Source organism: Squalius cephalus (genome assembly GCF_949319135.1).
Source record: "Squalius cephalus genome assembly, chromosome: 10".
Lineage (NCBI taxonomy): Eukaryota > Metazoa > Chordata > Actinopteri > Cypriniformes > Leuciscidae > Squalius > Squalius cephalus.
In genome coordinates, this window is record NC_137131.1 from 35,404,264 (window position 1) to 35,421,667 (window position 17,404).

A 17,404-nucleotide genomic window follows, 5' to 3' on the forward strand; every position below is an offset into this window, starting at 1 on the left:
CCGCCCTCACGCCAGTAAACACGTCATCAGAGGAGATATGTCGCTCCAAGTGGGAGGGGAAGTTACTATGAATAAAGATCAGGAGGAGGGCGCATGAATTCGTAAAATAATAATAACAACAACAATAATGTGCACGGATAAATTATTTATAATAATAAATACTGCAATATTTCAACAACAACAAAGAAGAAGAATTTTCGATGCAGCGCTATTGTTCAGAGAAACATGTTGCAAGTGCAGCAAAAAAGATGTATCCAACACAAGAACACGTGTTCATCCCTCCCCCACCTCCCATCTCCACCACCCTCTCAGAGAAGTTTCTCTTATTTGTCGGGGCTGGAAATGGAGTTGGAGAGCAGGAGACGCGCAGTGCGCAGGAACCGAGAACAGTGAGAGGACGAACAGAATCAGATATCAACGCTTGTCAGCTGAGAGGAACAGCAGAGGCGGTGAGTTAAAACTTGGATAGGATCCTTTGGGCGTCTACCAACTACCATCTTATCAAATTGGTGCGATACACCTGGGGAAACAGGAGTGGATGAAGGTGGATGAGGAAGTGCTAGACTGCGCCAAGCCAATCTGAGATTACAAATTACTCGCATCCATATTTCACCACATTTTACAGCCTCGGCTGAATGAGGTTTTTTTTTAGTTATGCGGATTCGGAGAAGACAAGAAGATCTGCATCGCCCCATCCCTGGACAAACGCGCTGTTATTGACAAACTCCTGCGGTGAGCCTTAAAAATAACTTTTTTTTAAATGATCTGCTCAGAAATGTGGGAGACTGGTGTATCTGAAGTGTAAAGAAACCCTTCAGCATTTTTTTTTTCCAGGAACAAGCACGCAAAGCTCGTATATCTAGGACAACTTTAATAAGCGAGAAGGATGTCAGCGTTGCGGAAAAAATTTGGGGATGATTATCAGGTGGTGACCACCTCGTCCAGCGGCGGAGGGTTCAACCAGGCCCCCGAGAAGAAAAGGAAACGTCAGCGCTTTGTGGACAAGAACGGCCGGTGTAACGTCCAGCACGGGAACCTGGGAGGAGAAACCAGCCGGTACCTGTCGGACCTGTTCACCACACTCGTGGACCTCAAATGGCGCTGGAATCTATTCATCTTCATTCTTACCTACACGGTGGCGTGGCTCTTCATGGCTTCTATGTGGTGGGTCATTGCCTTTATACGTGGAGACCTGAACCAGGCCCACGATGACAAGTACACACCGTGCGTGGCCAATGTGTACAACTTTCCCTCCGCTTTTCTGTTCTTCATCGAAACTGAGGCCACTATCGGATACGGTTACCGCTACATTACAGACAAGTGCCCGGAAGGCATCATTCTCTTCCTCTTCCAGTCCATCCTAGGCTCCATAGTGGACGCTTTTCTGATCGGTTGCATGTTCATCAAGATGTCCCAGCCGAAGAAACGCGCAGAGACGCTGATGTTCAGCGAGCACGCGGTTATTTCCATGCGTGACGGCAAACTGACCCTGATGTTCCGAGTGGGTAACCTGCGGAACAGCCATATGGTCTCGGCGCAAATACGCTGCAAACTACTCAAAGTGAGTACACGACTGGAACCAGTTAACAGGAGAGAGAAAATGACGAATCCAAGTCACATAGAACATATTATGTGCGGGTTACATTACTAGACTTTCCATGTTAGAGATATAGAAACATCAAGCTTGACGAGTGGATATGGAACAAATGCGTATAATTGAATATTTAAAGTGTTCAAGCTAAGATTCATTCTTTAACCTCAAGCTTTGACAAATGAGAAAGACCTGTAATTTGATGTCCACCTACAGAGGACAAAGTATTGATCCGCTCCATGCCACTGGATGCAACTTTCCCTTTCGAATCACTGTGCAGTCTTTAAAATGAAGGTGGTTTTCACAGCAGTGCCGTAAAAATAATCATGTTTGGTTCCCCGAAGAACCCTTAAGTGAACAGTTCTTTTTGAAGAACTTTCAGTGTGAAGAATATTTAATTAATCTAATTAACGCTTTTTGTGCAATGGAAATATTCCATGGTTCTTCATGGTACCGTAGATGCCAATAAAGCAGCTTTATTTTTTAGAGTGTATATTCATTAGACCCAGTCTTTATCTCTCTCACTCACACACACACACACACACACACACACACTCAATCTAATTGATTTATCCTAAGTATTTCTTATTTCTACCTTTCCCCTTAGTCCCGTCAGACTCCTGAAGGAGAGTTTTTGCCTCTGGATCAACTGGAGCTGGACGTTGGTTTCAGTACCGGAGCCGACCAGCTTTTCTTGGTGTCTCCTCTGACAATCTGCCATGTGATCGACTCCAAGAGCCCATTCTACGACCTTTCGCTCAGGTCCATGCAAACAGAGCAATTTGAGATTGTGGTTATCCTAGAGGGAATCGTGGAGACCACCGGTGAGTTTTACTCGTAACATGCATGAAGCAGCAAATAGGATTTTAAAAAAGAAAGAAAGAAAACAAAAAACTGGCAAAAACCATGAATGCTGAAATTTGATTCACAATATACACTTTGTGGTTCACAGTACATTTCCACCACATTGCTACTATATTTTCAATAATATTAAGCTCATGTTTGTTTTGATTGAATCATGCACACTATTTACAAACCAATGCAATGAACAGAATGCTAATTCAAGTTTATTTTTTTGTGCGTATATTAATAGAATATTTGTGCAGGCTGAAGGTGTTTGCGTGGTGTGGTTCAGTGTGTGTGTGCGAGACAGCAAGTTTGCTGGTGCAAATCGGCTTTTTTATGATAGGAAAGAATGAATGTTGGTGCCTACTGCAGTAAAGATGGAAAGAGAGAGAGAGACGTGTTATGTAAGAGATGATACACAAAGTTATTCTTTCGTTTTGCTCTCTGCCTCATGCTTCTTTAGTCTGGCATGCTTCGAGATTAAGCCACCTGTCAATCAAATCACAGCTCACCTTTACTTTCTCACCCTGCAGCACATCAATCCATACATATACGAGACAGCACGCGCTTACAGTAAGAAACAGCATTCGCACAAGCAACAATGGAAAAATCTCTGCAGCAAACACACTGTATGTACATACTTAATTAGATTCAGAATCATATGCTTCCATAATCTCATTTAATTAAAATAATAAAGAAAACACAATCATGCCGTCCAGTCGTCCTCATTGATGGCACATCTGAAAATTACGCCTACGAAAAGTGAAGGGATTTGCGGAGAAAAGAAAAGAAAAGAAAAGGAAAAAAAAAATGTACAGTTAGTCAGCACTCTGTTCTCCCCATTGTGAATCAGTTTCCATAGCAACTAAATCGGCCCCTTCTTAAGCGGTCTCCATACAGTAAAGTCTCACCGGCTGTTTGAAGTATGGAGACAAAACTTGTTTTTAATCAGCCTCACAAATCAAATACTAATTACGTCTTATCAAATAATTCATTAGACATTTTTAATTATGCCCTGTAATTATGTCTAGGTTTATGACGTGCATGTGGGAATACAGCACAAATTTGTTATGCATGTGTGTTTGTGTCCATGTGTCCATCCGTTCTAATCTTCAGGATTAAAGTCTTTGTTTGGACACTTCTCTGTATATGAAAGCTCATATTTCACATAGCGGATACCGGGGCTATATAGTTGTCACAACGTTACTACATCTCAGTAAGTTAATCTTAGTAAATCTTCCACAAAAATATATCAGTGTAATTGTTTTTGTTTCTTGGCTTCAATCAGCTAATCCAAGCAGACTTAAATTTGAATCATTTTTGTGATTTCTATCTTCAAAACTAAAATATCAACATTGTCACATTTTTGTATTAGCTCTTGGATTTAGAAGGGAACAACATAAATCTACACTGGTTTAAGTTAATGGTCAACTATAGAATCAAAGTAAAACATTTTCCATAAACATCAGGTTAGGAGCTTGTCACATTTTTTGTATTGGGGCAAGTTGTCAAATGTGCTCTGTGTTAAAATATAACTCAATTATAATTGAATCCACTTGCCAAAATAATGGTTTGATGGTTTTAATGGTGTGTTATCTTTTAGATTTTTGATGTTTTATGAATTGTACCATCTTAACTTAGCTGATAATTCCCCCACACTGTCAGGTAAAATGTGCAAAATGTGTGACCCGATCTCAAACACTGTAGTTGTAGCTGAGGCTTGAAAGAGTTTGGTTTGTGTTGTCGACATGTCGGGAAGATGCTGTTTTCAGCCCTGCGATTCCACTTCGCATGCACTTCAAAAGGATGAGGACTCGCACTGGAATTGATATGGAAAACCGATGCCATTGTTTGTGTCACTGTGTATCAAGTGCTGAGGAAGCATCCGGAGCTGAAATTCAGATATGGTATTAGGCGTTTTGTTTCAGACACACGCTGTAAGCGGTAGACCAATCACAACAGACTGGGCCATCAGAGTAGGCTCTCGGAAAGGAGAGATTTAGAGAGACTGAATCTTCAAACAAATCATTTTCAGACTCTTTGAGAAATGAGGTAATGTGCAGTGTTGGGGAGTAGCTAACTACAAGTAGCGATGCTACAAACGTTACTACATTTTTCAGTAGCTTGAGAGTAGCTCAGTTGCTTTGAAATCAGTGTAGCTAACTACTTTTTTCAGCAAGTTCAGCACGACTAAAAGCTAGCAGCGTAAAAAGCAGCGTAGCGTTATCTTATTAGATCACAAACTAAAATTGCATTACCGCTATCTATTGTTTCATCACAAATCTTGCGGCTTTACAGTTCACCGAGAAGAGATTGACTGATGAATGATATTTTCTTAAAGTTTGGGAGGAGCACGTTCGGATAATTAACACAATTAACATGGGAGGAGCTCAACCAATCAACTCAATTAGCATCAGGAGGTGTGTATATACAGCAGACTTCTGTATGAGAGTTTTCCAGCATTCCTCCACCACCCCATCTCCTCACTTCTAACTATTCCTATCCCAACCTGGGATGGGGGGAATACTCTGGGTTCGGGCCAAAATTCCGAGCCCGGAGCCCTACCCTCAGACAGCACACCAAATACGCATAACCTTTACTCTATTTAATTACATGTAAGTGTGAACTCGTGAATTATGCAAAGAGGAGTGGGTTGATATTTCACATGAATCGACTACTATAAAGGTTACACTTTCGTATGTAATTTATTCAAACCAAAGATTAAAACACTGTCAGCGTTGAGTGCGCTAATCATACGTCAAAGACTGTGATGTAATTAAAATGGTTGCGGTGGGTTTCAGAGCGAAGCGCAGTGTGTTCACGCGAGCAGCTTATGATTCGCGTCTCCGTTCACAGTAAATGAGCTCCATCACTGCATGAGCTGGGAGTTGAACCTGCATTCTGCATTACTCCCGAGGATCCAATTTAATTCGCATACATTTTGTTCTTGCATTGATTACATTTGTAGCAATTTTGCACTATGACAGTCAGTTTGAGATATAGGCTAAATTGTAGTATTGTGTGTGTCTTTAGATAGTTTACAAGATAAAACAATAGGCTACTCTTTGAAATCATAATTGAATTTCATTACATTGTTTTAAACCCCAAATCTTTTACTTAAAACATTCTTCAAGCCACAGGTTCAGAGTAGCTTCCCCTACACTGGTAATGTCCAATGTATATTATGAGGGGAACAATTATTTTGATCTTGGATGCATGTAAACCTGTTGTAGGAGACTTCCTAAACAAAATTAGGAAGCTTTAAAAAATCAGCATCTTGGAGTATTAATATGTGCCATTAAGTAACTATGAACCTTTTAGTCGTAAAAGTACGAAGATGTCCCTTTGAGGGTACTGTCTCTGAAGGTACAATATTTGCAGATTTGTTTGTCCCCAGCACTGCTTTTAGAGCATGTTGTCACTAAAGGTGTGTTCAATGAACTGTATCTTTCTTCCTGGACAATAACGGTGGGAATAGTTGTTTTGTAGCCGAGACTTTAAGGTGTGTTCCTACAGAAAATGACTTTAATAAAGCTACCCTGAGAAATATTCTCTGGAGTATTTCAAGTTTGACAACTAATCCCAGTCTCCTATGACTCTCACAAAATGGCAGGAGGAAGATTTTGACATTAATGCATTAATTTCCTTCAAGCAGAGGCAGTGACTTCAAGGCCAAGGAGTCTCAGAGGAACAGCCCAGAGCCATCCATTGCCCTCAGAGATAAACATGACAGCTGTGCCAGCAATCACATCTGTCAAATTATGTACAGCTTTTCACATTACACTGCCAAAATAAAACAAGAAAAGAAAAAAGGCACTCTTAAAAATAGCAAAAATATTCCTAAGCTAAAACTCTGCGCGAGTTAAGAAAAAATGACGTGAAGTAACATAAATTTAGCCACTGGAAATATTAATGGATTTTTGGAATATGAAGACTGCATTCAATTTGTGTCATTCAGTTCAACTTATTGGCAGTTTGTTCAAAAGACATAATAACCTTGATGTAAATTCATAAAGTAGGATCTTTAAATGAATAAATTAGAGCACTTGCACTTTTGTTGGACCCTTGAATTTTTATTTTCTAATTCAACCTAAAATGCATTAAATTAATTTTATCAGTAGATGTGTTTCGAACCTTTGACATCAGCATTGTTAGCACTTTATTTTCCATCAGCTGAGCTGTAGAAACACTGGTAATAATATGGTGAATTAAGAATATAAAACTATTTGAGAATAAAACATTGCTCGATATAAGACCACAACATTAGAGTGAACTGCAAGTTAGACTTAATTTTAAAGCATTTCTATCAAGTGTTCTATTATTATGGTCCATTCATTTTACTTTATTTTTTTAAGTGGCAAGAATTTTTGTACTTTAAATAATTCCTATTTGTTCACCACATTTTATAAAGGAATGGTTCACTTAAAAATGAAAATTCTGTCATTATTTACTCACCCTCAAGTTGTTTCAAACCTGTATGAATTTCTTTCTTCTACTGAACACAAAAGGAAGATATTTTGAAGAATGTCTGTAACCAAACAGTTGATGGTTCCCATTGACTTCCATAGTAGGAAAAAAATACTTCTAAAAAATACATCAACTGTCTGGTTAATGATTTTCAAGTGAACTATTCCTTTAAATATCTGCGCAATAACTGGACTGAATTGTGGGCCGGTCTCGTTGCATAGCATCTGAAATGTTGTTTTGTTCATTCTGAAATGCCTTTGCCAAAGTGTGTCGTCAAAGTGGTTCAGTCTTATTACCTCCCAGTTCTGTTTTACACGACTGCATTCCCAAACAGCAGGCATCTACCTCCGAACACAAGATAACATGACCGTTTATTGTGTTTCGTCTGCATGCTCTGAGGCGCAAGTCATTTATGATGTAGGCCTATATCTCCTACTGCAGCAACTAGATTTTTCTTAGTGATATTTGGCAGCAGTTTATCAGAAAGGGAAGATTTTGTTCTCTTCGTCTCGCTGGATGGAAACAGTGCTTTATTCATGAATGTTTTATGCGAAATTCCAATTTTGCGTACAAGGTAAATTTGCAATGTTGAATGGAAACAGGACAAAGCTTCAGAGGAAGATCTTTGAGGTTATTTTGAATATTTGTCTATATAATATATTCAAAATACATTCCCTGAAGTTTTAATACCTTGTGTAAATGTTACTTCTCAAATAAATGTATCTTGTTATAGGGATATTAGTTATTTCTGATGAAAAACAAGACAAAGAAATGATTTGTTGCCGTGTGGAGAGCTTGCACTCACTTCCCTGTCTTGCAAATGACATTTTAAAGTGTTCTTTTTCTGATTTTCAATTTCAAATTTCATGGCTTTGTCTCAAACTATTTTCTCAACATATCAACACTTAAAAATGTAATGAGATTCTTGATTGTTTTGACTTGTTTTGACAAAAAAACATGACACAGATGTGCCTGACGCTATGATGATGGTGTCAAAACCATTTCAATTAAATGCAATCAGTACACATCTCTGAAAGCCTGACATAACAAATTGAACATTTAAACGCTGTAAATAAGATAAAGCATCTGAAATGTGTGCCTGTTGAAGAGTGCTATTTATCGAATGATTGTGTGATATGCGAAAAAAAAAAATATATATATTTCATAAAAATAGCTCTCGCATATCACACAATCATTCGATAAATAGCACTCTATTGTGCTATGACAAAAGCAAAAATGTGTATTGACAAAAGCTAAAATGACAAAAACAAAATCACTAAAACTTTAACTATAAAATAAATATGAAAATATGAAAACCGAATTCACACTATAAAAGGATCTCGTTGACACTAAAATAGCACTAGCCTGGATTCACTTAGTATCTTAGTAAATATTGAGTGGCATGAAACATTAACCATTTAGGCTTGGAAGAAAAAAAAAGTATTGGCATTATTTATTGACTTTTTATTTTTAGTTCCTGGCCTGTGGTTTCAGAATTTCAGAAAGTTTTATTTCTTGTGCATTCAGCAGTGCAAGTAAACGGGGCAGCTCGGTGCAACCGTCCCAAAGGGCCTCGGCAAATCAAAAGAGAAGCACTGCTTCATCCCCCCAGGACCACACACTGTGTGTCGGTGAGATACAGGGGAGAATTGGGCACAGCTGCATGGCCAATTACGGTTCAGAACAGCCAGATAGTAGAGTTTACTGTTATCTCACACCACAGAGACAGACAACAAGAGTGAAAGGGAGAGTGTGAGATAGGGACTGAGAGAGAGTCGTGATGATAATGATGGTTAATGCTATAGGTGTGTTAGGAAGAGACACTAAAATGGACAGGAGGGAATGTGGAGCGAGTATAGGGAAAATCAAGGAGAATGAGCGAGAGAAAGAGAGAAAGACAGAGATGACAGAAACAGGTCAGGCAGTGCACCTCTGTGGCAATGGAACCGAACACTTGATGACGGTCACCATAGAAACAGATTATCCCTCTTGGAAATATAAATTGTTCTCATAACTGTCAGATGTTGGAGTGTAGCGGTACCATTTTTTTTTTCTGGTGGAAGCTAATGTGCGCGAACGGTCCTCCCAAATGCAGAAATGAAATTTGTCATAATGGAAGAATATGGTATGATTATGTAAGCCGAAATCGCAGGGAGCCAGACCTGATTTCAACTTCGACTGAGACCTTACCTTCCCCTCTCCCGGCAAACAACAGAAAGCCTGTTAAATATTTCATAAGATGAATAATATTATGTTATACTGCTAAGCCCAGGATTTGTCAGCTCAGAAAGCAGGGCTTTTTTTGTAGTAAGGGAGGATAACCGCGCCAGTGTTTGTGTGTGTGTGAGAGTGTGTAGGTGTGTGATAGTCGTAGGCGGCATTACGTGAGAAAAAAGAATGATCTTGACTTTCAAAAATCTATAATGTATGTTTTGTCTTGCTGGCTTTTTTATATTTAGGTCTGAGGTTTATAATGTGCACTCGGCAACCGTCTCTTTTTAGTCTGCGTCTGCTTCCTTCTGTCAGGAGAACAGCACAGCAGTCCCGCCGCTTTCTAAACACCTTCATCCAGATGCTCAAATCCCTGTCTAGATCCTCACAGTATCTCTCCTGCAAACATCTCAAATCTCCTCTCCTCTCTGACAAAGAACCACACTCTTACACGGAGGCACGGACGGTTTTCGAGGGACCGTCTTAGCAATCGCCGACGGAAGAAAAGCGCACCTTTCTTGTGTGATCAAGTGTACTCTACGTCAAGCACGGTGTTGTTTTTCAGTCGGCAATTGTCTTATCTTAGATTTCTTGCTACTGACTGATGTAGAATGGCATGTTGCAAATCCATTCGCTTGTTAGGGGGTTCATAAATATGAGCTCTTTATAGTGAAGGCTTTGCACGCTTTAATTAAGGAGGGATGTTCGCTGGTGTGGGTGATACACAGATCTAATGAATTTCCCACAGATAAAGCTCTTGTTTTCATGCAACCAAATGGACCGTGAACAGACGTTCCCGTGGGTGTTGCTCAACAGTAAATGTGCTTGTGTGTGTGTGTGTGTGTGTGTGTGTGTGTACGCACAGTAATGCATATATTAGTTTTAGTCACCCAACCATTGTTGCACAGTACATATTTGTTGTTGTACAAAGTTTGATGTAGATTTTATTAATAAGCTGTTCCCTCACCTTCGTTCGCACCTTGGCTTGCTTAGTTGAGGTTTAGGGATGTGTTCACACTTGTAGTTCGGTTATTTTGGTCTGGACCAAAAAAAGAATATAAAAAACGTATTTTCCGACAGAACATGACAAGCATCAAAAACAACGCTGTGTTCTGGGCTAAATGCCCTCATTTTTGTGCAAACATATGATGGTGTTTTCAACAGATGAGAACTCTTGAAGAGTTTATAAAATGTGTAAAGGAGTCAAAACAGCAGCAGGAATTCCTCCATTGCACACAAATGAAGATCTGCTGAATGATTCTGTCCTTTTCAGGGTGTTTTAGGTTCGTTTCGATGTATTTGGTCCGTGTTGGGTTCATATTTCAGTCGAACCACACCAGAGTTCTGTTTGAAGCAGACCAAGACCCATCTTTTCAGAGGTCTTTTAGTCCACTTGTTTGGTGCGCACTAGGTTTCGGATGGCTGCATTCACACTTAATTAAATTAACAGCAATAACAGAGCAATCGCACCAGAGTCCGTTTTAATCAAACCAAACCTGCAAAGTGTGAACACACCCTAAAAGACACTTAATATTCAGTAATATTATCAATTTGATTCCACTCACAATATCTGTTGAGAACAATGACACTATTGTCTTCTGTAGACCTACTTTATAGCTAAATCTAATTTGTTTCATAATTGACAAATTTTGCGACACTTGTTACTGAACTACTGAACAGTTCATCTGAACTGATGAACTTAACACAGTAATTGAACTGACCTGAACCCACACTAAACTGACTTGAGCTGAATAATGACACTATGGTCTTTTTAGAGCTGCTTTACAGCAGAATTTGAATTTATTGATTTTTGCATCATTGATTCTGTTCAATTTCACTGTTTATTACTGTGAAGCTGCTCTGAAATTCAATTCAATTCACGTTTATTTGTTTAGCGCTTTTCACAATACACATCATTTCAGCTTTACAGAAAGTGCATGAGTCTATATTACAGTTTAGAGTGTTCTCTTATCAGAGGTAACTTTTTTAAGTTACGTATTTCAGAAATGTACATATACAAAGTGACAGTTAGCTAAAATGCATTAATTTAAACAATGTAATAATTTAATGCAGATTCAATGAGCTCATTGAAGTAATGAATACTCCAATCTGAATTGAATAAAGCGCTTTATAAATAAAGGTGACTTGACATTGTTTCATTCATTAAATTAGTTTTATTTCTTTGTATTATTTTAGGTATGACATGCCAGGCTCGCACTTCGTACACCGAGGACGAGGTTCTGTGGGGTCACCGTTTCTACCCGGTAATTTCTCTGGAGGAGGGTTTCTTCAAGGTCGACTATTCGCAGTTTCACGGCACTTTTGAGGTCCCCACACCTCCGCACAGTGTTAAAGAACAGGAGGAGAGTTTGCTCCTGTCGTCCCCTCTGACGGCCCCCTCTTTATGCCACAGCGCAGGTGGGGTGACGGAGGGCAGCAGCACTCTGGAAGGTCTGGATCTTCAGAGCGATGCAGAAACGGGCTCTATCAATATAGCAACCCCTATGCCCACCACCAAAATGCCTGCCAAATTTCAAAAGCTTACGGGACGGGACCCCCCCATCCGGGACGGCATGCCCCGCAAGCTTCTGCGCATGAGCTCGGAGATCACCTACAACCTGGGTGACCTGCCTGTCAAACTCCAGCGAATCAGCTCAGCTCCGGGTGTGGCAGAAGAGAGGCTTCAGCCAATCAGTGCCATGGAGGACAGACTGGCTCCCAAGCTGGGCTTGGTGGGCGGGACTGAACACATCAGCCAATCAGTGACAGATCTGCCACCGAAACTGCAAAGGTTGGCTGGAGGGGGGGTGGGTGGAATCGGGATCGGAGGACGAATGGATGGACATCTGCCTCCCAAACTGAGAAAAATGAATTCGGAGAGGTTCACGGGCTTGAGTTTTAAATGAACTTGACTTCTATACCTATACGTTTCGCCCATTTACCTCCTCTGAAATTGCGATCTATACTTTTAGCAATTTATATATGGATAAATTATTAGATTAATGCTAGTCCTCTGCACAATCTGGCATGTTTTTACCGCAAACAGCATGAAAGCAGAATTCATTCAACACCTAATTACAGAGAATACAACAATATTCAACACTATTTAACAACGATTCATGATATACCTTTTATATTAGCCTGTTAGCCAAACATGTTTTGAGGGCTTGCCTATATTATGTATATCTTAAAATAGAATATCAATATAATTATCAGAATGCAGTGTCAGTATTCACTGATAATCCATGGTAACTAATGTTTTTAAAGAAGCCAATGGCTATAACCTGAGTTAGTCGTTTGGTTTTTTTAATCAGTGGATTGGTTATTGAGTTTCACAATAACACATTGAGAGATTAGTTACTGTGGTCTTTAGACTTAAAGAAATGGGCGCTGTGCATTTATGGAAATTTTGATGAACCGACTCAGGTTTTTTTTTTTTTTTTTTTATCTATTGCATGATCAAGCCAGATTATCTCACGTCAAAGATTAAGCCTTAAATATAAGGAGCCAAATGTAAAATACCAAACATTGTAGTTTGGAAAGCTTTTAAAAAGGTTGCCACTTTTAAAGCTTTTCTTAGCCACTGTGGAAGAGTAAGGCTTTCACGCAGTATTTCACATTTGGCTCCCAATACTTAACTGACTTTATATATGATGTTTTGTCAATGATTGTTTTCTGCTGTTCTCCATTTAGCAGTTTAAGCTTAGTTGAAATGTTCAAATATTTTCCTGACCTGAATGACTTGAGTATTGCGATGGGTAAGGTGGATAAAAGTGGAGGAGGGAAACCATCATCAAAGACCGAAAAGAGCACAATGGATGTGTATATCTGTTTTAATATTCTTTATAGATAAGACCTTGTCGAAATTGTTATGGCTTTGTTTATCTCTTGTGTTTGAAAACCGAAGCAATAAGATTATAAATTGCAGTGGAACTTCTGACTGGAAAAATCTCGTACTTTATGTTATGTTAACGTTAAATGGTTTTACAGTTTTCTAATTGTGTTTATCTCAATACATTCTATTCTACTTCTGACGAATATAAGAATGGCACTTGGAGCGGTTTATAATACTGTAATAAATGTGTTGTGATGTGTAACAAGTCTATTATAAAAGGAAACAACTGAAGGATAAACCTCCACCTGACCTTTCATCACAAAATAAGTCCAAAAATGAATCAAAGCTATGGGTGGACTTGCCCATGTTCGACGCATATAAGCTCATTGGTATTGGCAGAGGTCTTCCCCACAAATAAAGCAGTTTGATCTGGTATGACCCAGCGGTGTGGATGACTGGCAGCTTGCTGCCCGATGCTGCTCTTTGGAGGTGTTGGATTGCTTCAAATGCCCTGAGAATTCTATTCTCATGGTTACTATTGATGGATTTTCTATGCAGAGAAAGGTAACTTCACAAAAAATGTCTGCCTGCTTGCAGTATGTAATAGCAGAAAACTTTAACACACCATAAATAGCCGGTCTAAAGATTACTGAATTTTAGAAAACCCACACTTTGGAAGTGCCACACAAAAAAAGGTCACCTGTGCAAATCCCAAGTTTTCAATTATTTATCATTATTAATTATTTATAATGCTTGAGTGGAATTATAAAGCTCTTTCTGTAACAACTGGGCAGGTTTGTCCTTTCCATGTACCCCAGCGGCTTTGCAAAATAGTGCGCCTTGCATGGTACCGTAAAGTGTTTCTCGAGTCATAACTGCAAAAGTTAGTTTTCATCTGATACGGACATTTATTTACTTCGCCTTTCAGAACAATATGAAATGGTGGTGTCAATTGTGAAAGAGACAATGCGAAATCTGTGTGAGAGTTACGTTAGATATACAAGCTGCAGGGGCTCCACGCGGTTCTTCGTTAAATGAATCCCTCGATGCGACATCCCTAGGAAACATTAACACATTACCTCTCCACAGGGGACCAATATCCTGAACTTCTATCAGCAGGAAGCTAATTATCTGTGTGTTTGAAAGAGAGCTGCTGAAATACAGAGAATATTATCTTGTCACTAAATGTCAGATCCGGATGAAAAGAAGGAGTTTGTGAAGGTCAACCTGCACTGCTTAAAGAGCATTATTGCTGTAACCTGCTCATCTCTTTTCAGAGAGCTCTCAGAATCTGCCATCCCTTTTAATTTATCTTCCCCTGCAGCCCGACGTCAAACGGAGCGTTTATTATTATTTCATTTCATCAGTTCCATACTTAGAGATTTAATCCCATCCTATATAAGATTAGCTAGTTAATGTTCTTTCAAATAACCATTAATGAGTTCCTAAATTGTTTCTGCTCTGTGATGGTGAAAATTAAATCACTCTCATTTAAGTGAACTACTTTGATGATGGAGTAGATGGAGAAAGGCTCTTACCCATTAATTATTGATAAACAAAGGCTAATCCTTTGTTAACAGCCTCCCGATCAAATCTTTGCTCTTTTAAAAATGGTTCGAATCTCCAGGCGCCTGGGTCAACTGTATGTGGCTTTTTTTTGTTTGCGTTAGGTACACATAAGATCAAAATTGAATTCTTATCCTTCCCTGTTCAATAGCAATTTTACTGTTTAATTTGCACAGGACAAAAAGGGTCCCAAGCTACTTTCCTTTTATAACTCTTGAGGTTGGCACAGGATGGCATGTGCCACAGATAAATAATGGCTTGAGGGCTGGATGGACATGAGGGCAGCATCCAACTGTAGGAACAGGATGCTCTGTTCGTGTGGATGTTCCCTGCAGGGACAACAACGTGCTGTCTGTTATGAGGTGTGTTTCAGCGGAAGTGTGCCATTTACCAGCTTGTTGTATCCGGGTGACACAGTTGAGACAGTTTGCAGCAGATCACCCATCCAGCACTTGTTCTATAGAAGAAAAGAAAAGAGGCTTGATTAGTATGTATGTATGTATATATATATATATATACACACACTAATATATATGTTAGTTGTTAAACACACACACACACACATATATATATATATATATATATATATATATATATAAAACTATAAGTGTATAGTAATATATATATATTACTAAACACTTATACAGTAGAAAAGAAGAGAAAGATTGATAGAAAATTCCATTGCTAATAATGCTGTCCGATTCAGGTTTCAAGAATTTCAAAATTGTCTGTTAAAGAGAGATGTGTGATTACTAGTTTTCACAGCTATTTTAGGCAGTTAGTCACTACAAAAAAAAACTTGAATTGACATTAAGTATAATTGTGAAAATTATAGAAAACTATGAAAAATAATATTCACTGTTCATGAAGCTATGATTTTATTTCTTAGTTTTTATTTGTAACAAGTAATAAATTTTGTAGATAGAGTTGAACAAATTTCAATTCAATTAGTAAATTATAGTAATAGTAAAGTTACTACAATACTACACAAATGTAGTTTTTTGAAGTTGAAAGATTATTGGACTGTTTTACAGGAAAATACTAATTCAGTCTTTCCACTTTTAATGTTTATTTCAGCTTGCTGTTTCTGTCATTTTATGTGAAATTAACTAGCAATTTCTGAAATTGTTTCAAAGTAAATCCTACACTAACTTTTTACAGTGATAGTGTCAAAGATCAGACAATCTTTTATGCCATGATAATAGTGCATCTATTAAGTTAACTAACCAGACTAGATTTGTAATGTTTTGTTTTTAATTAAACAAATAATGCTCGTAATTTGGTTAGTTAAGATGAGACACTGAGTGAACTGACTAAGGTAAGGCGTCTTGTGCAAAAAAGAGAACATTTGATGCCTAAATTAGCTTTATTCAGATAGGGGATTAGTTGAACATTAGCCCTGGTGTTGAATAAAATAAGTCTTCTGAGGACTCTCAACCTTAATAGTCGACTGACTCTCGATTCACCTCAGAATCGGAGTATCAGTTCTGTATTGCAATCAACTCCCAGACCTATACATCCATATAGTGACTTGAAATACACAAAACACCTCGAGTCAAAAAAGTCGAGTCAGTGTATGCCTACTGGACCCAATTTACAGTGATCCATACCATAACATATTTTATCCCATAACATAGCATATCCCATATTTTAAATAGTTAGTTTTAAATAGGCCCCTAAATGTATTAAAAAAGGTTGAAGGTCTCAGTTTTTGAAAATCAAAATATTAGCAACTCACAAGATGTGAGCCCACAGGTAGGATATAACAGCAACAAAGAGGCTGATACAGCTAAAAAAGCATTTGGTTATTGGAGTGAAAAATTGTGTGGGTGTTAAAGATGATCGATTTTCTGAAGCATTGTGCAATGTGTTCGCTCACCAGTTTACCTCAGTGCCCGTGGGTCAAGAAGAGGCCTCGAGTCCTTGACGTTAACAGATAGGCTACGTGTGTGATGCACCATTGTGCACTGGACCACTTTGATACACTTACACACGATTGCGCTTGTAGAAGCTGTTCATGTGGAATCATGGGGGCATTAAACCTTGTCGTGGCCTAACAGCAGTCCTGGCATATCTAGAGTCATAATGATAAGATCTCATCACTGACAGTTTATGCAACTGCCATTTCCCTCTGCCAGTCTATCCCTCCCCCTTCAGCTCTGCGTGTTCCCCTTACCAAAAAGCGTGAGAGAAACCGCGTTATCACAGTTTCTCGGCACCTGCTTTAACAATTGTTATATGTGGGAATCACGTCCGCGCACGAGGTCGCAGTTGTCGTGTCATTGGCCATAATAACATCCATTACTTCAGACTCAATCAGCGCGTCCCCGGAGACGGCAGCCCATGATTAACTGGTCTGTCACCCATCATTTGACGCGCCATTTGTAAGTATCACTCTGCGGCGCGTTGGGTAGGGTAGTGCTTCAAACTGAAACATTACCGCAGAAGCCACATGCTAAGAGGACTGTGCTATGAATGTTTTAGCAGACTGCGACGCTACAACAGAAATAGAAACAGCGCCAGAGTCGAAGGCAGCCAGGCACTTGGTGCGGGAGTACAGTATGGGAGCCGTTGCTAGGTAACGCCAGAGCCCCGGGCTCGCGCGGAGGAGCATCCTCGCGCCCCTCTTAGCGGTGAGATGGAGGAAAGTAGATTTGCATCCGCAGTCATTATGAGCAGTATCGTCGTCATTCTTAAACATTTGTTGCATGGTAAACGTGCAGACCAATTTCGAGCGGTGCACAAAAAATCTCTTTTACTTTCGCTCTCTGATATCAGACAGAATCTTGTGTTATTACCAATACTTTACTCCTTCTCCAACTTGTCATTTAGTGGTTTTTCGTTAGTGAACGAATCCGTTTTGAAGCAAAACGATTCCCTCCCCCACA

General features: G+C 39.2%; 1 protein-coding gene and 1 long non-coding RNA gene across 2 annotated transcripts; one reads left to right on the forward strand and one right to left on the reverse strand.

The window, feature by feature from the left end:
- The first annotated feature begins 315 nt into the window (after nt 1-315).
- On the forward strand, nt 316-13,568 carry kcnj3b (potassium inwardly rectifying channel subfamily J member 3b). The gene is made up of 3 exons (XM_079883808.1): nt 316-1,561; nt 2,199-2,415; nt 11,312-13,568. Exons 1-3 carry the CDS (start codon nt 887-889, stop codon nt 12,019-12,021), a joined length of 1,602 nt encoding a protein of 533 aa, XP_079739934.1. The 5' UTR covers nt 316-886; the 3' UTR covers nt 12,022-13,568.
- Nucleotides 13,569-14,683: 1,115 nt separating this feature from the next.
- LOC307166486 lies at nt 14,684-17,035 on the reverse strand. Its single transcript, XR_013822637.1, has 3 exons — nt 16,693-17,035; nt 16,404-16,590; nt 14,684-14,973 (listed from the first exon to the last, which is right to left on the reverse strand). It is a non-coding gene; the product is annotated as an uncharacterized lncRNA (long non-coding RNA).
- Between the last annotated feature and the right edge of the window lie 369 nt (nt 17,036-17,404).